The sequence below is a fragment of the Carlito syrichta genome, unplaced genomic scaffold (genome assembly GCF_000164805.1).
Source record: "Carlito syrichta isolate Samal-C Ts95f unplaced genomic scaffold, Tarsius_syrichta-2.0.1 Scaffold314395, whole genome shotgun sequence".
Taxonomy (NCBI): Eukaryota; Metazoa; Chordata; class Mammalia; order Primates; family Tarsiidae; genus Carlito; species Carlito syrichta.
Window position 1 is genome coordinate 177,436 of NW_007258491.1, and position 27,258 is coordinate 204,693.

The 27,258-nt window shown below is 39.7% G+C and overlaps 2 protein-coding genes across 3 annotated transcripts in view; one reads left to right on the forward strand and one right to left on the reverse strand.

The window, feature by feature from the left end:
- Positions 1–5,325, forward strand: part of PTX3 (pentraxin 3) — a 6,816-nt gene extending 1,491 nt beyond the window's left edge. The window contains exons 3-5 of the mRNA XM_021719315.1: positions 4–227; positions 422–826; positions 4,079–5,325. Coding sequence (XP_021574990.1) covers positions 4–227; positions 422–826; positions 4,079–4,712 — 1,263 coding nt within the window. The 3' untranslated portion in view covers positions 4,713–5,325. The remainder of the gene's footprint in view (positions 1–3; positions 228–421; positions 827–4,078) is intronic.
- A 10,311-nt stretch (positions 5,326–15,636) lies between these two features.
- LOC103274115 (ventricular zone-expressed PH domain-containing protein homolog 1-like) overlaps positions 15,637–27,258 on the reverse strand; it is a 46,753-nt gene continuing 35,131 nt past the window's right edge. For both annotated transcript variants that reach the window (XM_021719316.1, XM_008071581.2), the window contains exon 4: positions 15,637–16,050. In XM_021719316.1, coding sequence (XP_021574991.1) covers positions 15,814–16,050 — 237 coding nt within the window. In that variant the 3' untranslated portion in view covers positions 15,637–15,813. The remainder of the gene's footprint in view (positions 16,051–27,258) is intronic.

The following is a 27,258-nucleotide window of genomic DNA, read 5'->3' on the forward strand; positions in this document are numbered from 1 at the left end:
AAGCGGACCTACGCGCCCTGCGGGGCTGGGCCGCCCGGCGCTGGCTGCCGGCAGGTAAGAGGCCCGGCGGGCCGCCTCCCCCCCCCCCCCCGCTTTGTTTGCGCCAAGTCGGGCCACCTCCAAGAGGCGCTTTCCGAGGGAGACACACACACGCCTTTATTTCTGCACACACGGTCGCAGAGCTCAGACACACCATGCGAGGCGGGAAAACTGGCTTTGAAAAAAAAGTATTCCCCAGCCCCGAGGAACCCCAAAGGAAGCTCTGGACCTAACCATAACGGTCCTGAAATAGACGTCTAGGGCCCTCGACATCTGATCCCACCAGGCGTTGCAGGAGGTCCACCGTGACCCCTCTCGCCGCCCAGCTTCCCTCCGTTAGGGATTTCCACGGCTTCTAATTCCGTCCTGCCTCGGTCTTCAGAGGAGCTCTGGTTTCCCGCGCTATTTCGGGGCCCAGACTAACTTTTAGGGACGTTTTCCAGCCCCTCCTCCCCGCCCATTCCTTGAGACTTGATGCTGAATCTGATCTCCTGAAGGGTCAGCGGAATTCCCCAGGGGTCCCCAAGGCAGGGTCTGTGAAATTAGCACAACAGTGGAGGTCGGAGGGTTTGCGGTCTGGGAATCAACACGGAATAGTGAGATGTGGGACCCCGGCCCGACCCCAGGGATTCGGAGAATGCGGCCAAACAGGGGAGAGACAGTTCAAATCAGATACAACTTGTCAAAGTCCCATGTGGCACTCCATGAATCTCCAAACAGACGTGGGTCCCCCAAATAATACACTGCAAAGATGTTTAAAGGAAAGAAATAGAAGATTTGGAGCCAGGTAATACCCTTTTAACAGCCACAATTTCTAAATGGTGGTGTGATAATAATTTTGTATTATATTAGAAAACCCAGTGTTCTAGGTAAGAAAATATAACTTTCTCTTTCCTGAGAATCTCAGAAATAGGAAATAATGACAATGTCATCGACCCCTATATTTCCAATAAAACAACTCTTATTGGATGGCGTAGGGGGAAGAAGCATATTTGAGAACATGTTTCATTTAAAATTACAGAAACCTTATCAAAATATCGGTCTTTCCTAAATATTTAAGGATTGTTATCAGTACAGAGCATATTTCCTTAAATATTGAGTAGGGCTTCAGAAGAGAAAAAGCATAAAATCAAACAGACAGTAGATCCTTGATGTGATAGGAGACAAATTTTAATTTTGCAACTATTTTAATGGATGAAAGTTCTTGTGTTTTGCAAACATGTAGAGTCATTGTACATGAAAAACTGAAGAATCACCCTCATTTTTCTCTTCACCTCTGCATATCAATTAGAGAAGAAGGATGTATTTCCAAATGCCAACATGTTACTTCCTATTCCATGCAATAACACTTTTCCCCACATGCTTTAATTTCTCTTCTCCTGGTCCTTTGCCAGCTTGGCTCCTTTGGGATTCCTAATCATTCTGTTGTCAGCCTTCTAAGAACCTGGTTTTAATTTTGTTTGGTCTTTGATAATATAATCAGAAAAACCTACTAGTTAAAAGCCATTTCATGAGAGAGCTTCTGACATTTTAAAGAAGTTTCAGGAGCCTACATCACTTGTCACAGAAAGCAGCCCACAAAAAATTGCCAACATTCAAGTTCCACTCCAGGAACTCCTATAGTCAGTGAGGCCTAGAGGGGAAGCAGAGTCTCTGAGTCTCTGAGATGCAATCCGGGAATGTTCTGGAATGCAATGCTGACTGCCTGGGCTTATTTAAACAGGAAATCGCTGAACTAGATTTTGGTAAGTGCCCTCTTGAGCACTACTGTACTTAAGTTTTATAGATACTATCTCAAATGCTCATGAATATAGTGATGTTTCTGTTCAGTGACTTTTATTTGATTTAATTAACACAGCTAGAAAAGAAAAAGCACCCAGCAATCTCATTTGAAAAAAAGAATCATTGCCTCATTAAAAATTAATTTTTAAAAAAGCTTCAAAAATTCAAATTATTCAATAAAAAAGTGAATGCCAAAGAATGACAGGGCCAGTTTCATACTTTAGTATGGTAGCTACTTTTATATTATTTTCTGAATCTCAATATTTTCTTTGACTATTACTTTAGGATAAGGTCCATATCTGTTTGATGTTTTCAGGACAGAGCATACCTCTTAGCCACTACAGAAATTTAACATAATTTACTACACTTTACATGAATGTTTAGTTTCTGCAGGTTCCACCTCTTTACCAGTTAGTCTTTAAGATGGCCTTTCAGAGCTGTCTCATGGCAAGTGTTCTTTAGGTTGTTATAAAGTGAATACCTAGCCCTAATTTAAGATTTGAAAAAACTCTTTCTTTTGACTGGGCATGGTGGCTCACACCTATAATCCCAGCACTTTGGGAGGTCAAGGTGAGAGAATTGCCTGAGCACGCAGGTTTGAGACAAGCCTGGGCAACTTGGTGAGACCTCATCTCTACAATAAATTTTTTAAAAATTAGCCAGGTGTGGTGGCACGTGCCTGTAGTCCCAGCTACTTGGAAGGCTGAGGCAGAAGGATCACCTGAGCCCAGCAGGTCAAGACTTCAGTGGCTGTGAGCGTGTCACTGTATTCCAGCCTGGGCAACAGAGTGAGAATCCAACTCAAAAAAAAAAAAAGCAAAAAAAGAACAAAAAACTCTTTCTTTTAATAAGATAAAATTCTTATGATTTATCTTGGCAATGTTATATATATGTATGTAAATATTTACAACTAGGTATATAAAATGCAGAGCTCACCTGTTTAAGGTTTTAACACCATCATTTCCCAGAGACACCTAAGAGGTCTTCATTTTGGCCTCTCCAGACCCCCATCGGCCATGTGGTCTTGAAATGGACAAATGTGGAAGTTTACTGAACTTTCCACCCCAATTCAAATGTCTCCTCCTAAGTACTCTTTAGCGGAAACATGTCTTCCCACTAGGCCCTTTGGAAAAATTCACTCCTCTCAAAGTTTTTCTCTTATTGCTTAAGTAGTATTTCTAAACCTGTGGACGAAATAAGAGACTTTATGCATATCCTTGGTCTACCCAGTTCTTGAGTGCTATATACTTGTTGCTTGCAGAATATTAGGAGCAGATGGAAGGGCCTTTTATAGATAACACTCAAGCCTGGAGAGATTATGGAGTCACCCAAAGCCGCGTAGCTCCTGAGTAGTAAAATCAAGTGAATTGCAGCCCTCCTAGCTAGACCCAGGGTTCTATTATTAAGAGGAAATGTAGTGTGCTGGTTAAGGGTAACTGCACAAGTTCGAACCCTAGTTTTACTACTTATCAGCTGTGTAAACATAAAGAAATTACTTCTGCTCCAGTTTTCTTGTCTTTAAAATGAGATTCATTATTTTAGGAGCTTGGTGGAGGCAAGAAAAGTGAAATAGGTTGGGCTCTAAATTCTTGAAAATGATAGAATCGCTGTCTAAAGTCAACTTCCGTTCAAGCAATTCAACATTTTTTTAAAAAGCAGTAACATAGCTGGGGGTGGTGGTTCACGGCTGTAATCCCAGCACTTTGGGAGGCCACGGTGGAAGATTGCTTGAGGCCAGGAGTTCGAGACCAGCCTAGGCAACATAATGAGACCTCATCTCTACCAAAAAAAAAAATTAGCCGGACATGGTGGCAGGCACCTGTAGTCCCAACTACTTGGGAGGCTGAGGTGGAAGGATCGCCTGAGCCTAGGAGGTCCAGGCTGCAGTGAGCTGTGATTGTGTCACTGCACTTCAGTCTGGGTGATAGAGATTCTGACTCAAAAGAAAAAAAGGGCAGTAAGAAAGAAAATATGCTAATTAGGAGGGAGGTAGCTATAGTTTTTATTATTTTGTGGGTTTAGACTAGTTGGTTCTTTCTCCTATTTACAGTGTCTTCTTCCTTCAGATGCTTCATTGACTAAGACAATTGACTTTCCTTATTCTTTTTCTTTGCTCTACAGAGATTATACTTGAAACCTCTTGTCATAATAAAGGGTTGATACAGTTTTCCATTGTAGCCATTAAAATGCTTATGTTAAAATAACTAATGCCAGAATAACTCTGAATGAATTTATATTTTCTCTCATATTCTTCCTCTTACTTTCTTGCTACTCTAGGCTGTGAAACAGCGATTTTATTCCCGATGCGTTCCAAGAAGATTTTTGGAAGCGTGCATCCGGAGAGACCCATGAAGCTCGAGTCTTTTAGTGCCTGCGTTTGGGTCAAAGTCACTGATGTATTAAACAAAACCATCCTGTTTTCCTATGGCACCAAGAGAAATCCATATGAGATCCAGCTCTACCTCAGCCATCAGTCCATAGTGTTCGTGGTGGGTGGAGAGGGCAACAAACTGGTTGCTGACGCTGTGGTTTCCCTGGCAACGTGGACCCACCTATGCAGCACCTGGAATTCAGAAAAAGGGCTCACGTCCTTGTGGGTAAATGGTGAGCTGGTGGCTACCGCTGCCGAGATGGCCCTAGGTCACAGTGTTCCTGAGGGAGGAATCCTGCAGATTGGCCAAGAAAAGAACGGCTGCTGTGTGGGCGGAGGCTTTGATGAAACATTAGCTTTTTCTGGGAGACTCACAGGCTTCAATATCTGGGACCGTGTTCTCAGCAATGAAGAGATAAGGGAGACTGGAGGAGCAGAGTCCTGTCACGTCCGGGGGAATGTCGTTGGCTGGGGCGTCACAGAGATCCAGCCACATGGAGGAGCTCAGTACGTTGTCTAAGTATTGTGAAATCTACTTGAAGCCAAAGAAAGAAACTCACATTTAAAATATATGCCAGTTGGGAAGGTCTAAAAAGCCTCAATGCATAATAAGAACATTTGAGACTAATGAAGGAAAGAGTTGAGATCAATCTTTATTTATCTCGGCAAAATACTGAATAAACAGTTGAGGGGAAGACATGGAAGGAAGCTTTGGGGGATATTGTTACTAGACTTTATGCCATGGTGCTTTCAGATTAATGCTGGTCTCTGTCAGATAAACTCTCAAATAATTAAAAAGGACTGTATTGTTGAACAGAAAGACAATTGTTCCACTTTTCTTTGGTTAATTTTGTTTTGGCCAGAGATGAATTTTACATTGGAAGAATAACAAAATAAGACTTGTTGTCCATTGTTTATTGTTATTGGTATGTACCCTATTACAAAAAATGATGAAAACATATTTATACTAGAAGGTGACTTAACAAATATAAATGTAGTTTATGTGTTATACTCGAATGTCACTTTTTTGAGAGGACAGCCCTATAAGTTATATTGGGAAATGGATTTGTATTAATTTTATTAAGACTATTTTTGTAAAGCTCTACTGTAAATAAAATGTTTTATAAAACTAATTCATGGCATCTAGTTGCAAATGGAAGCAATGTTTTGGAGCAAACCCACCTTTTTCACTTTTCATCTGAAGTAGGCAGTTAGTTTTCAGAGACTAATCTATTATATAAACAGCAATAGATAATATAGTTAGAAATGAACTAGAGAGTTGTTTTAAGCTTTGGTTTCCCGGAAATTATATGGAAGAAATACTGGTCGTGTCAGTTCATCTCTCTGCATTTTAATTTTTTCAACTAAGAAATCAAGAAATTGAGAAAATAATGATCTCTAGGTCTTTTCCAATTTGATGATTCATGTGCTATGTAACACAGAAAACAAATCACAAACAAACAAACAAAAACAACCACCAAACAGGAAGTGTCAGAGTTCCCCAGATACCCATGATGTAAGCAGTGACTGAGGACTGTTATTTGGAAGATCTGAGAATCTGGAACAGAAACAGCTCCTTCCCTGAAAGCACACCCACTCTTCTCCATGAAGGAGAGGTCAGGCCCCTTCACACTATAGATTGGGAGGTAACTCTTCCCTATCACACTCATGTTCTTCTGTAGATTCTGCTGGAGGTACATAGAAAGACCTTACAAAGCTGCTTCTGAAATGTAACAGAACCACAGTGATGATGTGTCCTCTTAAAGATAGGGCCTGAATAACCACAGCCGATTTCCTGTTCATGAGGTTTGGAGAACAGGGCCAGGAGTAACTTTGTAACTAACTAGCTTTTTTTTTTTTTTTAACTAACCAATAGCATTTAATGAGTTTGAAAATATATAGGCATCAGTAAAAGGAGTAAGAAATTGTAAAACTGAGATAAAATATCCAAAAAGAAACAGCAGCATGCTGGTTTAGGTTAGCACACTGGCACACAGTTTTACTTACCAGAAAAGATATTGGCGGCATTACCACATTATGGTGTAGTAAAATAATTGAGCAAGATGACTCAAGTCATTAGGAGGAAAAAAATGTATGTAATTCATATATATATATATATATATATAATTATATGTATGTATATGTGTGTGTGTGTGTGTGTATATGTGTGTGTATATATATATATATATATATATAATATTACTTGTGTGTGCTAGAGTGACTCACTGTTCTGGTTGTCCTGGGACTGTCCCAGCTTTAGCATTGAAAGTCCCATGTCCTGGGCCAGGCACTGTGGCTCAAGCCTGTAATCCCAGGACTTTGGGAGGCCGAGGTGAGAGGATTGCCTGAGCTCAGGGGTTCGAAACTAGCCTGGGCAACTTGGTGAGACCTCGTCTCTACAATAAATCAAAATAAAAACATAAATAAGCCAGGCACGGTAGCGTGAGCCTGTTGTTCCAGCTTCTTGGAAGGCTGAGGCAGAAGGATCACCCAAGGCCAGCAGGTCGAGGCTGCAGTGGCCATGAGTGTGCCACTGCATTCTAGCCTAGGTGACAAAGTGAGACTCCAGTTCCAAAAAAAAAAAGTCCCATGTACTGGGAACCCCTCAGTCCCAAGCAAACTTGGATAGTGCATCACCGTAATATATATGTATACGTGTCCAGCAGAGCAACTTCTCTGGACAAAACACAGTTGATTTATTTTCCTTGACTATTACAATATAAATTGACTTTTAAGTATTCACTCCTTTAAAATATATTTGGAACATTTGACTACTAAGCATATATTGTAGAATTTTAGAGCTTGGTATTTATAATTACTTAACTGACTTCACTTTAACAAAGAATTAGATTTGCGAACAAAAAATTATAATTGATCTTTTTTTCATTTCTTGTAAATCTTACATTAGAAATCTGGCTCTTCTTTTAGAAGCCTACTAAAGCCAAATGTTTCCAAAATGTCTTTAAGTCACTTATGAAATAGCACTCCTAAGGCTAAAAGTCTTGGTCAAAGAAATTATATATATTAATATATTAATATATATGTATTTAATTATATCATAATTATATCATAATTAAATATATATTTATATATATTAATTTATATATATTCTCAGATTCAGAAAGCACGTGCATTCATATTGCCGAACTTTGCATTCGGTTTTATAAATCTGGAGTTTAGAAGAAAGTTTGCTAGGCTTTAGGTCAGAAATCCAGCATTTAAATCCTGGCACCAACATCTGCTGACTTAATAATTATAAGATGTTGGACCTGTCAACTAACCTTTCTGAGTCTCAAATTAGCCAAGAAATTAGGGATAACAAGACTTGCTTACCTTGTTGAAGAGTTACTAAGCAGATATTGTTCATAAAAGTACTCTCTAAACCATAAAAATGATATTGAAATAAGATAGTTATCTTAAAAATATTTTTCCAAGTTGCTCCCAGTGGGTTGAAACATAAATAAGCAAACAAAAAAATAGATATAAGTATTCTCTTCCACTGTGGGTAAGTCATTTTGAGTTCAGCCCACAACATCCAGATCCGTGCAAGCCTTGCTCTACTTCACAGCAACATCTGCTGGTGAAGTCAAGAAGGTGCAAACTCTGACTTATATCAGCTCCAAGACTTGGTTAACAATTCAAAAGTCCTTTGGTATTCCAAGGTGTGTCTCGCTATCCCTTGCCATATTTGGACTGGCTTTTTACAATACTACATTTCCTATGTGTATTAATATTCAGGTTGGATATTCTTAAAAAGATTTCTTAGTAGCTTGTTTCCCAGAATATTTGATTCATAAATTATTTTCCAACAATCTGTAATATGGTTAACTTGAAAACCTTTCCCTTTAAGAATAATTGCCTTGAATTTTTCGTAGTTAAGCATCTCCCTGGGGGTTATGAAACTCTATGAGTGGGTATGGTTCTGCCTCTAGTCTTTTAACATGGACATAGAACATGGCCGATACTCAATCAGTAATGACAACAACGATGATGATAGTGATGATGATGATAAGAAGAATAACGGTAACTGTCGATGATTATGTAAAGTATAGATGTTTTATCTATGTAAGCCTCATCCATTCCACGTGGTGCATATTATTATTGCCATGATAATGGGGGTCAATTTTCTGTCTCCATTTTTCTGAGATAGCTCACTAATCAGTGGTTTGAATTTTGTCTCACATAGAGAAAGAAATGAGGTGAATTTATCATAATTAAATAGACAGTCTTTTCCAGGCTATTGCTGGTAACTCAGAAAGGAATCTGGACTCTTGCTGCGATAACATTATATTTTCTTTCCAAAGACTCTCTTTCTACCTAGGTTTCAGCTCATTTGAGATCATCCTGTGACTTGTGCCAGAGGACCATATAAAAGGCATATTGATGGGAGGCATATTTCTTTATTATGATCACTGATTCAGAAATGCAGAAGGGACAACACTGCTTTTAGATTTGATAGCAATGGTATGCATTGCCCACAGATTTCCAGATCAAAATTTGGAAAGGGTTTTTCTGCAGGCCCTCAGTTAAACCCTTACAGTTGTGGACACCCTCATTTTAGGGGTCTATAAAACTTCGGTCAGCTTCTTGGTGAAAGATATGCTAACTCATGCTGCACTAACCCTTGCTTATGCTTTTATTTTCCAGTACTTGACAGGTATTACATTCATCTTCACATGGCAAGTTTGGACCACTGAATACAAATTTCCCTCTGAAAAGATTCTGATCTTACAAAATATCAAACTACCCTGATATGATTTAAGTAAAAACCAAATTCATTATTCAAATGACATCCTTGTCTTTTTTTAATTCAAAGGGAAGCATTCAATATTCTACAATAAGTATAATTTTAGTTTAGTTTGTTGTTATAGATACCTTTTATGAGAATAAGGATGGTCTCTTATATTGCTAGTTTGCTGACAGACTTTTAAAAAAATCATTAACAGATTTTGAATTTTACTAAAAGACAGATTTAAATTTGTTTTGTATATTTAAGTCCTTTTTCCATCTGATATTAATTTATGCATGTTGTGATATGGCCAATTATCTGAGAAGCATTTATTAAATAGTCTATCCTTCTCTGTTTCACAGATTCCCCTGGCATGCATTCAGTTTCCACATATGCCTGGGTTTGTTTCTTGCCTTTCTAGCCTATTCTATGTGTTATTTGCCTGTTCTTACACCAGTGCTACCCTGTCTTAGTTACTATGATGTTACAATGTCCTGATATTTGGTAGGGAAATTACTGCCTTCTCCTCTCCAACAACTCTCACCTTTTCCTTTTGCAAAATTGTTTTGACTGTTTCAATTTATCTTACTTGTGAATTTTAAAATCAGTTTGCCATCGTTCATGAAAATCTCTGTTGCTAGGTTATTAAAATTTTACTGAAATCTACTGAAAATTTACATCTTTGCTACATCAAGGTATCCCATCCATGAAAATAGTATATGGTTTATTTGCTTATTTAATTGCTTTCAATAAACTTTTATAATTTTATTCTCAAAAGTTACATACATCTCATCATTTCTTCCATGTATTGTATGTTTGTCTACTTTAAATAATATTGCATTTTCAATTTATTACAACTGGCATATAGTAAAACAACTGGTTTCTATAAACTGATCTCACTTCTAGCAACTTTTCTGAAATCTTTCTTATTATGTCTAAAAATTGACTGGAGAGTATCTGGATTTTCTACTATAGAAAATCATATTTTCCAGAACTAATGATTGTTTTATCATATCCTTTCTGATTGTTATAACTTTCATTTATTTTCCTTGTCTAAGCTAGGGCTTATAATGCCATAGCTATAGAAGTAGATATAGTAGTATCCTTGTTTTATGTCTAAACATAGTAGCATTTTAAAAGAATGCTTCTTCTGTTTCACCATTATCTACCTATTTTATTTTTTGGTTGCTGTTGCTGTTTTGAGTCGGAGTATTGCTCTGTTGCCCAGGCTGGAATGCAGTGTCACAAGCATGGCTCTCCACAGCCTCTTAACTCCTGGGTTAAAGCAGTCCTCTTGCCTTGGCCTCCCAAAGTGCTGGGATTAGAGGTGTAAGTCACTGCTCTTGACTACATATCATTTTAGACAGGTTAAAACTTTTCTCTAAAATTTCTAGTAAGCATTTTTTTCACAAATGAGTACTGAATTTTATGAGATGCTTTTACTAATCACACAATATCCCCCCTCCTTTAGTATTTTATGATGAGGATTAAACATTAAGCCATCCTGCATTCCTGGGATAAACTCACTTGGTTGTTATGCATTTTATAAAGTGGGAGATAACAATAGTTCCTCTCTCATAAGATATTGGAGAATTACATGGGTTAAATGATCAGTATCTGGTATATAGTAAACACTCAGTAAATATCACCTTTTTTTCTTTAAGCATTCTAGAGACATTTTGCTAAGATTTTAATTTATGATTTGTGCATCTATAATTCATGATAAAGATAGTTCTGAGTTGGGCATGGTGGTTCATGCCTATAATCCCAGCACTTTGGGAGGTGGGGGTAAGAGGATTGCCTGAGCTCATGGGTTTGAGACAACCTGGGCAACTTGGTGAGACCTCATCTTTACAGTAAATTTAAAAAAAAATTAGCTGGGTGTGGTGGCATATGCCTGTGGTTCTGGCTACTTGAAAGGCTAAGGTGGAAGGATCGCCTGAGCCCAGCAGGTTGAGGCTGTGGTGGCCATGAGCGTGCCACTGCACTTCAGTCTGGGTGACAGAGTAAGACTCCGACACAAAAAAAAAAAAAAGATTTTTTAATATGGACATGGAACATGGCAGATACTCAATCAGTAATGACAACAACGATGATGATGGTGATGATGATGATAAAAAGAATAATGGTAACTGTCGATGAACTATAAGCCCAGCATTATGTAAAGTATAGATGTTTTATCTATGTAAGCCTCATCCATTCCACGTGGTGCATATTATTATTGCCATGATAAAGGGGGTCAATTAGTTGGAGAATGCACTTCTTTTCCAATTATCTGGAAAAGTTTAGGTAAGATTGTAATGATCTACTCTGCATATTTGTTAAAATTTGCCTGTAAAATGAAAATTTTTACATCTTTTACATCTTTTTTAGTGGGGGAGTTTTAAAATACTAATACAATTGTCTTATTTAACATAGAAGTATTTAGGTATTTTGTCCCTTTAGCTCTCAAGTACAAATCAAGGTAACACTCTGCTTTTGTCTTTAATCCTTCCTCCAAAAGGAAGGAGCTCTTACAATTTCCTCTTAACTGGGAAAATTCAGAAAACACAAAACAGATAAATGGAGTATAAACAATTTGAATAAAATAAATTGGTGTTTATATTTAATGTAAAAGTAAACTTTACCTGCATACAATCATTGATAATAAGAAGTAGCAAAAATTGGTTGGAACTATTTAAATATTTGCCCATTAGGGATAAATACACATCCCACTGGAAAAAGTCTCTCATAATTGACTGATAAGCATAAAGAAGGTACCAGGGACAGACATACATATAATGCAATTGCAAAAAATATGACCAATGAAATAATGGCAACATGTCTTAAGGGGCAGACACCATTGATACAACACAAGGCTCTCCTGGCCCCATCTGCTCAGCTTTCCTCAGTGTTTTAAAATAAAGACCAGAGCGGTTCTACTCATAAAATATACAGGTGAAAGAGCCTTGGAAGAGCTGCAGATACACTGAAATGGAAGAAACATTATCCAATAAGATCTTGGCATGCTAAAGCAATGGGTTAAATCTCATAAGAAAAATGCATAAAGGGTTAAAATTGAGCACTTAAATATAACTCATAAAACCCACTAAACAAAGAGCATGGTAGAAACTGCTGAATATGTGAAAACAATTTATATTTTTAAAAGTTGCAGATTTCGAATAGAAGTCAATAGAAATCAAAGATATGATTGACAAAAAAAGTAAATTTGGTTTTAGGTTCCACTAAGGCAATTATAGCCTCTAGACAGAGGAGATAAATCCATTTTACTCCTCACAGGCAAGACCGAAGCTGGAATATTGTCCTCAGCCATGGACTCCATGCTGTGTGATGCCCACAGGCAAACCAGAACGCAGTCAGGGAAGAGCAACCAAGCAGGGGAGGAGCAGGGTACATCTTGCAATGACTGCAGAATCAAGTCATCACCTGCCAAGTGAGTGAACTGAGAGGGAAACTGAAGATGTGATATTTGAGGAAGAAATGAGGGAACGGCAGAGGGGAGGGGTGATGAGATATGAAAGTTGTGGTCCAATTTTCGAATTGTCATGTAAAAGACGAATTATGTGTTATCACTCAAGTAGAGGGCCTTAGTCAAAAGTGGGAGGCTCCAGGGCGAGAACTCGTAATTCAACAAAAGGAAGAAATATCGGATACTCAGATCTGTCCAGAGGTAAAGTGGGTTGCCACAGGAAATAGTTCCCTGGCACTATAAAGGCATTCAACTACAGACAGGCAGTCATGATTATCATCATCACCATCTTAGCTAATATTTATTGAAAGTTGACTCTGTTCTGGCATTATCGTGTGTCTCAACATTTCTGTTTACGTATGAGGAAACAGAGGTTCAGAAAGACACAATTACCACTAGTATTTGGTGGAGTTGAGATTCTATTGTAAAGGTAGGATTTCAAATGAAATGGTCAGGGTTTGCATCTTGCTACTTCTCTAAGCTTTGGCTTGCTTGTTTATAAAATGTTACAGTGGACATTTGTGTTTTTTTCCATCCCCAATATTCATTCACTCACAGTTGTCAATGGCCTTGGGTTTCTTTTGGGGAATCTACTCCTCTACTCCTCATCCATGTGGCTCTGCTGCAGCTGACTCCCATCTCCTGCTTTGAGGGTGGCTCATGACCTAAGTGGGGCCAACTGAAGTACAGCATTCCCTGGCAACAATGATGGATTAGTTCAGAAATGGTTGTGTGTCCTGTGTCAGGTCAAACAGAGAAAATGAGACTATGGACTTTCTTTTGCTTAACAGGTGTACATGAAGATGTTAGCTGGAAGCTATGAGGCCCACACCATGAGCATGGAAGTGAAACCATCCACAAGAAGCAGAGATGAGCACCTGAGTCAGCCATATTGGAAGTCTGGAATACTCATGGGTTTTTCAGGTTCTTGTGCCAATGAGGAGAGATTGCTCCTCCTTTTCCCTCTCTTCCTTCTCCTTTTCTTTCTTTCTTTCTTTTTTTAACCATCAAGCCATTTATACCTGTTGGTTTCTGTTACTAAAAATACTACTAACTGATAAAATGGGATAATAATAGGACTTCTGTTATAAGATTCTTATGGGCATTCAATAATACAAAGGGTATACATGGTTTAAGACAGTATCTGACATAAAAAAAACACATGCAACACATTTTAGCCATTGATGTTATTATTAATGCTGTTATAATGGCTAGTATCATAGTTGAAGCGATGACCATCCAATGTTTTTGTAGAAGTAGAAATATGAAAAAATGAGGATTAATATACTATAAGTCAAAGAAGAAGGCCTAAAGGGGAGAAAACTACAGGTAATGTAAAAAAAAAAAAAAAAATCCCAGCGGTGGGTCCTAACACTGTTTGGCAGGGGATGTAAGACAAAGATTTACAGAGCAGAAAATGTACTTCTCAGAGACAGCAATATCCCCTCTGCTTTGCAACTCAAAGTTTGATGGGCTCATGTGAGTGATAATAGAGTTTTATAGTTACATTGGTCTTAAAAATCTAAACCCTGAAATATGCAGCCCCACCCCTTTATTGGTCAAATTACCATCTATAATATGATAGTTTTCATAGTGCCAGATCAAATAAACCAAACCATTTGTTTATTTCAAATGCTTGCAGTGAATTTAGGAAATGTATTTTGTGTTTCAAAGACTTCTTTGTCACTGAAAAAGCCTTAAAAAAAAACACAAATAGATGAGCTAAGTTCTTGGCAGCTATATGAAGCTAATTCAATTTTTTTTTCATAAATCTGTTACTTACAAGTCTGATTATCATGGTTTTAAAATGTGTGGTGTGTGTAAGTGTTTGTAACATCTATAAAATCTGTTCCAAAAATGTAGCCAAGGTGGCAAAAAAAAAGCATAATTGCTTTTCTGGACTTTTAGCAAATTCAACATCATATATAAAGTGAAATGAACAACTCGGTCAAAGGAAACGAGAAATGAAAATACTGACTAGTGTTAATAATGTCAAATCTTTAGCAGGAGCACAGATTGAGTGATAGACTACAGTGACAATCACACTGGAGCAGAGATATATCTGAGTGTCTGGCAGACCACTGGGTGGCTGGTCAGAAATCTGGAGGTGGGGTTAAGAACCTGCCTTAGGAATGTCAAAGAGCTTAAGTTAGGAACAAAACCTTAGTTCTCGGAAGGCAGTAGGTATTTTGAACAATGGAGGACTAATTTATTGGTAACCCAAATTCCTGGGGAGATAGTCGAGCCCAGGGAAACAAAAGAGAGTTTCAGACGAAACAGCCATTTGTTTTAATACAAACATGGTAACACAGTTTGGCACTGCTCTGGGGCCTTTGTGTAAGACCAAAGAGAAAGACCGGTGTTCTTGCCCATCCTGTCACAGGCAGTCAGTGGGCTGAGGACTTGGTGGCTCCTGAAGCTTCAGGTGGCTCTGCATAAAGGTGCAGAGGCTGCCATCGCTGGCAGGGCAGCATAGGGTCCCTAGGAGTCAAGTCCATTTCTGGGACTTTTTGCAACAGCCTCAGGGTCTGCTGGGCTCTGGCAGGGAAGAACAGCCTCCCAGCATGCTATGTGAGGAAGCATGGATGGAACAGCAGCATGGGCTTGGGGGCTGGTCTTGGGAAGAGACCTTGGGAAGAAAGCACACGTAGGACACCTTGACACCTTTGGGGACCCTAAGAAATATTTGGACTGTGAGCACTTTACAGGGGATTAATGTCCAATCTAAGCATATGGAGGGTTGTGTCAGTAAACTGTGAGCTGAGATACTCATGAACCTCCCACATTCTTATTAATGAGGGAACATATCAAACAATACCATCTCTTGTTCTCTGACCCCACATCCAAAAAACATAGTTTCTGATAGATCTGCAACCAAATGCAAAAAGAAAAGACACGGAGAATATTTTGCATGGACTAACTTGACCTTCTCTTCCATTCAAATGTTGGAACAACTACCAGAGGTGTCCTGATATGATTTTTCATACTAATACTTAACACACTTGTAAACCAGTACCAAGTCATATACACATCTAAGGCATCATTACATGTTTTCTGGTGTCTTTTATCTAACAAAAGATATTTTGTGGTTTTGGAAACCAAATGAAGAAGAGGTTTTCCATCTACCACCAAAAGCTGTGGGACACACTCCACTTGATGTATAGAGATAAGCTCTCCATGGCCAGTAGCTGGACAAGATGACCAGAAGCCTGGAAAACATAGTTTTCCCAAGTGAGAAATGTGGAGTTGGAAGGAAACTTACAACTCATCTAATGAGTCCAAGTAATTCATTTGCCATGGGGAGAGACAGATTCACTCAGACAGCCCATGTGACTTGCATGCTCTTAAGTCACCTAGCAGCAAAGCAGAAACTAACCTGCCTCTAAATACTCTAGGTCTCATTTTTCTCAAACCATAAATGTTTCATGAAAATACTTTTAAACGACTCCTAAAGCACGTCCTGAAGCTCAGCCTTTGCACCATACCTTGGAGTATGCTCTTTATGAAAACTTCCGTGTGGTCAGCCAGGAGCTCCGCCTTGGTGATAGCAGCTAGGGACAGGTAGTTAGACATATTCCTGCACAGTTCCTTGTTGCCTCTGTGGAGGAATTTCACTGCAATGGGGATGGCTAATGCCATCACAGGAGGCCGGTTGTAATTCTGAGGAAATAGAAGAAAGCAACAAATTATAAGTGACACATTATTCATTCATTCAAAAAATATTTATTGAGCTAAGCTCCCAGAGTACAGCTGTGAAAACAGAAGGCCTGCCCTGTTGATATTATAACTGGGAACTCGAGAACTTTTGGTCTTGTCTGGGACACCTGAAGGCAAACAGCCAAGTAAAGAGCACAGGCTGATGACAGCCATAACAGGCAAGAGGCAGGGTGCTAAGGGAGCAAAGAAGGAGTACCCAATCCAGTCTTGATGTCAAGAAAGATTTCCTGGAGGAGGCGATGTTTTAGCTGAGACCTAATGAAGGAGAGATGGCTGGGTGATGGCAAGATAAGAAGTGGGCAGAAAGAAGGAAGAATACTTGTGCACACACAGAGGCGAGAGGGTGCTTGATGCCCTGGGGAGTTGCAAATAGCTCAGTAGGGCTGGAGAGGGGTATGTGTAGGGAATGTGGGGTGGGAGGTGAGCAGAGGGATGGGACAGGTAAATAGGGGCATGATTATGGAAGGTCTGACATGCCAGGCAAAGGAGTCTGGAACTGAGCTTTAGGGCCTTCAGGAGTCAATGATAAGAGGAATAACACATCAGATTTACACTTGAGAAAACAAACTAAAGGAATGGTGGACAAGTTACCTTTTGAACTATACCTTAAAATCTAGAGTTGCAGCTAATGAGATTCAGAAGAAAAAAATAAATGAACATAAGACTAAATGCTACATGAATTCTGTATCCTGAAATCATTCTCTTCTTTATTTACTTAAGGACTGAACAAAAAATGTCTTTACATATAAGATAGTGCTATCAGCATTTACTTTCTAATTAGGAGACACTTAGAAAATTAAAATTCTTTTCTTTTCTTTTTTTTTAGTTAGAGTCTCACTCTATTGCCCAGACTGGAGTGCATCATCCCACCTCAGCATCAACCTGCTGGGCTCTGGCGATCGTTTCCACCTCAGCCTTCCAAGTAGCCAGAACTACAGGCACGTGCCACCACGCCTGGCTAATTTTTGATTTATTGTAGAGACAAGGTCTCGTCAAGTTGCCTGCGTTGGTCTCGAACCTGCAGGCTTAGGCAATCCACTTGCCTTGGCCTTCCGAAGTGCTGGGATTACAGGCTGAGCCACCAAGCCCAGCCCAAATTATTTTCTTAAAAATGAATGGTACACATTCACTAACTCTGACCATCAACCCCACCTGTCAGACTCACTATAGGGCAAAAATTGCACAGTGCATCATGTGCTTGAGTGCCTTCATATTATTATATTATAAGTAAAAACTGGGTTTTTTTCCTCAAATGAATCATGTGAAAAGTACCAATCTTTCCACCCATGTATCAGGTCTTCTAGTACCTCCTGTTCCCAAATTCTGAATTTTTGGTAGCTACTCAATATTGGGCAAATTGAGTAACTGATAAAGAAAATGCAAATCCATTGTGTATTGGTGGGAAAAGGCATCTGATGGAAAAGCAAGACTCTGAATTCTAATTCCAGCTCTGCCACCATCTTGCAGGATGATCATGGAGATGTCATCCCTATATGTCTCTCACTTGTAAAAGTGATTGGCATGATCTTTTCCAATTAAAAAGTCCTCATGAAAGGACCCCAAAACAGATAACAATACAGGACGAGGCTGCTGAGGGTCTGCTGACCTTCATGTAAAGAGGATCAAGTAATGACTTGAAAAAAATGTATCTTGACCCCTATATCTTCTGTAACAAAAATCAATTCCAAATAGATATTTACCTTTAGATAATCAATACTATGTTTCTTTGCATCAGACTGAGAACAGTGAGGAAAAATCTACAATGATAGATGGAGAGTATTATGACAGAAACCAACTGACCATCAATAACTATTCACCCTTTTTTCCTTTAGTAATATATTCCTGAATTTCAGCTGCGATAATGACCACGCAGCTAAAGGCTGCATTTCTCAGCCTTCTTTGCAATTGGATGTGGCCAAGTGCAAAGCTCTGACCAAGGGGACAGACATGGCAGTAATGTACTCAACCTCCGGATTACTATTACCATGAAGTCCATTTTCCCCTTAAATGCTGGTTGGAATGAGAATATAGTGACAAAGATCGGAACAGACCATGAGGTAGAAACCATGTGTTGAGTCATAAAGAAGAAAAACAGAAGGAGGCTGGGTTTGTGATATCATAGTGCCACCAAATTAGCCCTGGACTACTACTTGAGTTATTTGATGAGAGATAAAGTTCTGTGTTGCTTAACCCACTGCTATATAGCAGCTGAGCGTGCATCCTGATTAATATAATGCAAAGCCAGGACCACTTTCATTCTTCAACTTTTCCCAGTAACTTGAGAGAAAGTTATATTCTTAAACAGAATGAACTCTAGCATTCCACCTGCATATGTCAAATCCCACAATGAAGACAACAGAAAGGATATTAGGCAAAAATTACCATTGATAAGTACAGTCCCTGAGCAATACTATGCCATCTTAGAAACGGGATAGTTGGGTTCATTAGATATTTATTTGTTTATTTGTTTATTTTTGAGTTTGGAGTCTTACTCTGTTACCCAGGCTGGAGTGTAGTGGCTCAATCACAGTTCACTGCAGCCTTGATCTCTTGGGCTCAAGTAATCCTTCTGCCTCAGCCTCCCCAGTAGCTGGGACTACGGGTATGCACCACCATGTCCAGCTAAGTTTTTTATTTTCTTTGTGAGACATGTCTTGCTAAACTGCTTAGGCTGGTCCTGAATTCCCGGGCTCAAGCAATCTGCTTGCCTCGGCCTTCCAAAGTGCTGGGATTATAGGCATGAGCCACTGCGTCCAGCCAATTAGATATTTATATGGAAGAAAAAAATGTATCTTGACCCCTATATCTTCTGTAACAAAAATCAATTTCAGATAGATTGCAGATCTAACAGTGAAATATAAAACAGGGTAGAGAAAAACCCAGAGACCATCTTGATGGTGTCAGAGTGGGCAAAGATTTTCTTAAATCTAATCAAAAAATATTAACAATAAAGAAAAAAGCAGAAAGCAGATAAAATTAAGAAGTTCTAATCATTAAGAGATATCACTAAGAAGATGAAAATATAATCTAAAGAGCGAGAGAAGATAATAGTAATACATTTATCCAACAAAAGTCTACTAGTACCCAGAATATATACAAAAAGCTCTTCCAAATCAATTTTTAAAAAGACAAGTGACCAAATAGAAAAATAGACACAGTACTTGACAGTTACTTTACAAAACAGTATATAAAAATAACCCCCCAGCATGAAAATATGCTCAATTTCATTAATCATTAATTTTGGTCTGTGTTCTGATTAGAAAGCTGTTTTTAGTGAGAATTCCTCAAAATATAATATGACCTCTTATCTGGGAAAGAGGTACAGATATATAATTTCAAATTTCAGCTATTCTTTTAAATGGACTCAAAAGCTAGTACGAGTACAGGATTGAATATTGTATGCATATCCTACATAAACAACCTCTCAGGGTTTTTTGAGTGACAAGGACATTCAGTGGTAGATGCAATGTAACCAAGAGTATAATAATGGTGGTGACACTGTCAGGAAGATGACCAATTATTCACACTGGATATGGGAATCAGGTAAAGTAAATATTCAGAATAACTGAGTCACTCAAATGTATGTTCTAGAGTAAGTTAGTGAGTCTTGGGAGTGATGATAACATTGCAACATTCCTATCTTGATGTCCAGTTCATACATCTTTCCTGAAGTCACAGAAAATGTTATTGCTTTGGTTTTCTTCTACCTCCAAATCATCAGCTCCCCTAGACTCCTACTCAATATCTATTCATCCTTCTCCTGGAAACTCTATTCTAATACCTATCTGGGGAATCTATCCAGGCACTTCTAACAAAAGCATCTCCACTTTTGGTCTCAAGAGGGATCAAATGACACTGACCAATGAGAGAATCATATTCCTGGTCCAAATGATAAGTGCAAGGATGGGCACATTACCAAACTATAATTAAGGGCTCTGTGGGAGAGACTCTTTCTTTCCTGCTGTAAAGTATTGAGAAAGGAAGATCGAGAATGGCTGCTGTCATCTGCTGACCTCAGTAGGAGAGAACCTGCATGAGACTCAAGGAAACACGAATCAGAGTGACAAGTTGAGAGAAACCAGGTCCTGGTAATATCATTTGCATCCCATGCCTTAGGCGGTGCCTGAGGCCAGTTCAATCCCTAAATTTTTCTAAATGAGCTAATTAAGTCTCTTGTGCTTAAGCTCCCCACCCCCACCCCAAGCACTAGAAACAAAAATAGAACTGATAAATCTTTAATCCATTCCTTCAGTTCCATCCATTTTCCAGATCTGGGGGGAGGGGGTGGGGGGGTGGGAGGTGGGGGGGGGTGGAAGCACTCTGACCCCCGAACAGAGAAAATAGGTATTTCACAATCTAACTTGATATCCCACCATTAAGTCAGCCGTATTGAAAGTTCTGACCAAACTCTTTGGTGACAAATCATGTGTCTATTTAGCAGTTCCACTCAATAGGTCTAGGTCTCTGTCCTATCCATCTTAGAGTTCCTAACATCACCGACATATTTGGACTATGGCCTTTAGCCAGTCTTCTCTGACGAAAGAACAGGCTGAATGCCTTTGTTGCTCACTTCAGTGAATTTAACTGGGTCTGATCAGACAGGGCCGTTATTGATATGATGAGCTATGAGACCTCTCCGAACGCCTGGCTGCTCTTCCTCCCCAGGGGTTATCCCTCATTTCTAGAATTCTGGGCATGTACTCGGTCAGGCCACACAGAATTGTTTGTAATCACTGAGGTGAACTCACACCAGTTTCCAAAAGGTGGGTGCATAACCAGACGTGCCAATGTACTCATCCACTGTGAGGGACTTTCCTAGGTCAGACCTAGGGTATCCTTTTCACGTTTTCAGGATATGAAAGAGCCAGATTAGAAACCAGAATGTTTACTCATGGCACAAAATCAGATCAGAGCAGAGAGAGATCTTGAGGGATATTTCCTCTAGGCCATGGTGAGACCTGATTAAAACAACACTCCTGTCCTACAACTGAATCCCCATCTCTGGTGACTGGATCTTTCTGTCCATCAGATTCAATCTTTACCCCACGACCCCCAGTAGTCCTGGGTAAACATGCCAAAATAATGATTCCACACTGAGCATCTGCGCATCCTTTGTTTGTTTTTTTTCACATACTCTTTAAATGGTGTTTAGGAAGTCAGTTGATTTGACCATTTTTTTCTTGATTATAATCATATTCTATCCCTCCTCCATTTAGTTACATTCAAATTACTTTTTAGAGCATCAGGTGTTTCCCAAGCCCCTCAGTCTCACCTATACAATTTCTTGGGTTGCTCCTATAGGCAGCCAATCTCTCCATTTCATGTAGGTTTTGGCTAGTTTAACTTTCATTTCATTTTATTTTATTTTATTTTTTGAGTCAGAGTCTCACTCTGTTGCCCAGGCTGGAGTGCAGTAGCACACTCACGGCCACCGCAGCCTTGACCTGCTCGGCTCAGGTGATCCTTTTGTCTCAGCCTTCCAAGTAGCTGGAACTACAGGTGCACGCTACCATGCCCAGCTGATTTTTTTTATTTATTGTAGAGATGAGGCCTCACCAAGTTGCCCAGGCTGGTCTTGAATCCGTGAGCTCAGGCAATTCTCTCACCTTGGCCTTCGAAAGTGCTGGGATTACAGGCTTCAGCCACCTCGCCTGGCCACTAGTTTAATTTTTAGATGATACAACCTTAACCCTATCATGACTGGTCAAAGCCCCGGCTTTGAGGGTGGAACACAATCACACAAGTCTTCTGAAAGCTTTCCAGCAGAAAACTCCATGCCTATGTTTACTTTACCTACTCCACATTTTTTACTAAGAACAACTTACAGGCAGAGAGGTATACATCCTCCATTAGAGGAACATATGTTCAAGCACATGTACCTGTAACTTGCTGAGAAATCAAAGGTGATAACATTGAGAAGTGTTCCCTACTCTCTGTGAACCCAGACAGGCATAGTGAATGGCCTATGGAAATAGTGTTCCCTGTAATTGATGTTTGTGAACTTTGGAATGAGCTAGCACCTGCCAGCAATAATGAAAGAACAGGCTGCCTTAATCAGTTTGATCATATTCTTCACACTTCTAGATGTTCTAGAGAAAAATAGAGGCCAGCCATTCAAGTCTCTGAAGTGTGGCTCCGAGTAGAGTATCTTTCCAAAATATATAAGGTCGTCATTTTTTTTTTTAATTAACACACTCACTTTTTGTTTTCCTCCCACATATCATTTGGAAATCTTTCAAGTAACATGAAAAGTGAAATTGTTCATATAAACACCAAGAAACTGTCACGAAAGGTTCTCAATCTCCAAACAGCGTCTAGACAGTTCCTAGCATATCAAGAAGCCGTGGGCACTGCTGACGGCAACAGGATGTGAGTAAGGAGTTTGGACACTGAGATAAGGCTGAACAGAGGAGGGACCCACAGAACTAACAAGTACCAAACGACATCCTTCCAGTATCTGAGCTTCTCTTTCAAAGGCAGCAAAAGGAGTTGTTAATGCAGTAAGACCTCAGGTTCATGAAATTGTTTTATCTCTAGAATTACTTGGATCACAGAAAGGTTAATGGCATGCACGCGGAGACAGCCCTATGATTATGGCTTTACACACACATCACTTTGACAGCCGCTGATAATGTCAGCGCCTATGATAGACCTTGCTTCTCAGTGCAGACGTGGGCATGTTGGGATGAGTATCGTCTTACACACAGTTTGGTCCTCAGGGAACAAATTCAGTGAAGCGTAGTATAGAAACACAGACTTGCCCATGGGGACAGTTATATCTAGCTGGAGAAGTAAAACAAGAGGGCCTTGTTCTATGGATGCCAAGAATTATGTTTCTTAACTAGATTAGCACAAATTTGAGCTTTGGTGGAAATTTTTCTTTTGAAAATGCACTTTGGGAATGTTTCCCAGTGTTTTAAAATGGAAAAGAATAAAGCTAAGTGGAAAAGATAACTATCTGAGGTGATAGTAGTTAAAAGGCTCTTTGGCTCTCAGGCCTTGGATTCAACTAAAAACCACAAGAAATGATTAAGCTCAAGAAACATTAAACTTCATTTATTAATAGGGCTGCTTGGTTATTCATTCAGCATCACCAATCAGAGTCAAACTAATTTTGGATTTTATATAAAATGGTTGATTCTTCTGAGCATAACTGTATGTAGAATCTAATTGACACACATACCTAAAATTTCCCAGTTTATTTTCTGACAGATAATAAGGCCTATAAACAGTAAATCACCTTCATAAAATTAATAAAAGACCACAAGGTTAAAATTGTAATGGGCAACCCAAATTTTGTTAAGATGTAGGCATGACTAAATCATAAGATGTTTGTTATACTTCTTTTCTTTTTGACTTTTTCTTTCTCCATGCATGTTGTAGCTCCTGGGGCCAGCAGCAAGACTGGTGAAGTTATTTTTCATGAAGGCCTTCTGGAATCTTCAGATTATGCTGGCCTCCTTGATGGTAAATTTTTCTAACCTATAAGCTTAGTTAAACAGTAACCAGCCATTATTCCTAGCCTGTTTCCCTAATTTTATCGTTTAGGAGTCATATAGTCGGTGGTCACAAGACTCGCTCCTAAAAGATAACATCACTATTGCAAAACCTAAGACTGATGTTTGAGGTATTTTTCATATTCTGCAATCTGGTAGACCATTTGATGACAACTGGACCAATGACCTATGAACCCCACCCAGAAACTGACTTAGCCAGGAAGACAATCTCAACACCTCTCTGGTTTCATTCCCAACCAATCAGCATTCCCAGTTCCTGGACCCTGCTTGCCAAATTACTCATAAAAAAATTCTAGCCTTTGAGTTCTCCAGGAGGCAAATTTGAGAAACACCTCCTATCCTCTTCACTCAGCTACTTTGCAACTACTGCATTAAACTCTTTCTCTACTGCAACGACTGTTGTCTCAGTGCATTGACTTTTCTGTGCAGTGGGCATAAAACCTGGGAACTGTTAACAGCAGGTCTTGGAACCTGAGAGCATGTATCTCATTCTCCTCCCATTTCAAACCACCATCTGAAGATCAGTCACTGAAGCCTACTGTGGAGAGAAGTATAACTGCTATGGAAGTCAGAGGGCAGTCATATCACCTGAGCCCATTCATTCATTCATTTCTGCAAGCATTCAATAAATATTATGTGAGTACCAACTATGTGTCAGGCACTATTCTAGGTGCTGGGCCTACTTCAGTGGATAAATTTGGGGAAAAGATCACAGGATAGGTGCCTATGAAAAAAGAAGAATCTGCCCCCCCCAAAAAAAATGCTGAGAAAGGGGAGACAGGCAATACAAAATGGCTATAATAAATAATAAAATCAATAGCTTGTTAGAAAGTGTTGAGTCGCCTGCAGGTTATAATAATGATGATAATAATAATATAATAATGATGATGACAATAATTCAAACCAGAGTTAATATTCATGCAGCACTTCTGTGTCACAAATATTTTGTCTATTATTTAATGTCTATTCATTTAATACTCACATAAACCTCACAACGCAGTTCTTTTTATCATCTGCATTTTACAGATGAGGCAATTAAGGTACTGAAAGATTAATTTGCCCAAGATCACACTTCAGATAAATGGTGGAGTGGTACCACTTACCTGTGATCTTGGGCAAATTAATCTACAAGTAAATGGCAGAGCTGGGGTTGCCTATTCAATAAACTTCTAGGTCGATACAACCAGTCCGGCCTCTAAGAGTTGTGAAGGAAATGCTCTCAGCTTCCAAGGCACTTTGTAGGCAATGCCAGCCAGGGGCAGAGTTTGATCTTCCCACAGCATTGACCAGGGAAGAGTAACTGAGAGGACTGGGTATGGGATCAAGGAAAACAGGCAGTAGAAATAATTTCTGATTTTCCAGCAGGGGACTTAGGGATTATTTCTATTACTCTGCCTACCCTAGACAGTCTCCTTGGTTGTCTCCCTCTAGGTATAGTCATCAGCAGTAGTAGCAGAGACGGGCAAAGAGGTCAAATGCAGGGCTGATTAAATATATGACAACAGCTCTGCTAAGGGGAGAGAGACTGTAATTGTTGTCACTAGCAGATTGAAGATAAACCAGGCATTGACTTTTCAACCTCCATGATAGTTGGGTCATCAATTCTCTAGAATTTCATTCTAACATATCAGCTATGTCAATAATTATAATATCCCTGAGATGCATTTTAATTCATCAACCTCCTCCAACTTTGTATTTCTCCTAAATGTAATATGTCTTGTGTGGGTATCTTCCCTTTCAGAATTTTTTTTTTTTTGAGTTGGAGTCTCACTCTGTCACCCAGACTGGAGTGCAGTGGCCACTCCCGGCCACTGCAGCCTCGACCTGCTGGGCTCTGGCAATCCTTCCGCTCAGCCTTCCAAGTAGCTGGAACTACAGGCGCACGCTTCCACGCCCGGCTAATTTTTTAATTTATCGTAGAGCTGAGGTCTCGCCAAGTTGCCCGGGCAGGTCTTGAACCCACAGGCTCAGGCAATCCACTCACCTCGGCCATCCAAATCGCTGGGATTACAGGTTGAGCCACTGAGCATGGCTGGCTAATTTTTTAAAATTATTATTTTGTTTTGTAGAGGTGAGGTCTTGCTATGTTGCCCAGGCTGATTTCAAACTCCTGGCCTCAAACAATCATCCCACCTCAGACTCTCAAAGTGCTGGGATTATAGGTACAAGCCAGAGCGCCTGGCCAAAACCATTGCTTCTACTGAGCAATTACCATGTAACAATTGTATCATGTAAATACTTTATATGAGACATCACCTTTAATCCTCATAACAGTCCTGAGCAGTAGGTATTCTTATCCTCATTTTACAGATGGCAGAACAGAGACCTAGAGAGGGAAATACCCTACCAGTCTCTCATCTTTAAAAGACCAAGATCCCCTGGGCTCGGTGGCTCAGCCTGTAATCCCGCGCCTTTGGGAGGCTGAGGTGAGTGGATTGCCTGAGCCCACGGGTTCGAGACCAGCCCGGGCAACTTGGCGAGACCTCATCTCTACAATAAATCAAAATGAGCTGGGCGTGGTAGTGCGCGCCTGTAGTTCCAGCTACTTGGAAGGCTGAGGCAGAAGGGTCGCCAGAGCCCAGCGGGTCGAGGCTGCAATGGCTGGGAGCGGCCACTGCACTCCAGTCTGGGCGACAAAGTGAGACTCCAACTCAAAAAAAAAAAACAAAAAATTTAATGATGGAAAGAGATACAGTATGCAAATATTAACCAAAAGAAAGATTGTGCAGGTATATTATATTATATTATATTACTGAGTTTAAAAGAAAAGGTGTTATCATAAAAGATACTTCAAATAATAAAAGTTTTTTTTTAAATCTATCAGGAAGATTATACCAATTCTAATTTTCTGTCCAAGTATAAGAGACTCAAAATAAATATAGAAGCCGGGCTCTGTGGCTCAGCCTGTAATCCCGCGCCTTGGGAGGCTGAGGTGAGTGGACTGCTTGAGCCTGAGGGTTTGAGACCCGCCTGGGCAACTTGGCAAGACCTCATCTCTACAATAAACCAAAAAATTAGCCGGGTGTGGTAGCGCGCGCCTGTAGTTCCAACAACTCGGAAGGCTGAGGCGGAAGGATCGCCGGAGCCCAGCAGGTCGTGGCTGCGGTGGCTGGGAGTGGTCACTGCACTCCAGTCTGGGTGACAGAGTGAGACTTCAACTCAAAAAAACAAATAAATAAATAATAAATAAATAAATAAATAAAACACCAAGATCCACATGCCTTTGAAACCTTCAAGCTCTAAACTCTTTGCTATTCTACCTCTCAGCATCTACGACGGAGTCAGAATTTCAGACTGGGAGATAATCTGGAAGGTAATCTGATTCAATTCTTTGTTTTACACCCAAAGGAGAGACTTGTGAAAGGACACTGGGTGGTTGGCAGAAGCAGGTGACCCAAGGCAACAAGACAGAACTCACAGGCTTGCCTCGTACATGCACTGATTTTGTACTGAGGAAACAGTAAAAGGTGAATTCTGTAATTTTAAAAGTTATTTTAAGGTAAAAGTGGCAAGTTCATAAATTTAGGGACCAAGCAAAGAATGAATTCTGTGTAATTACCAATTTAAAGAGGAATAGAAATGGTCACTTAAAGAGGATTTCAGTATAGGCTAAAAAAAGGAAAACTGGGGGAGG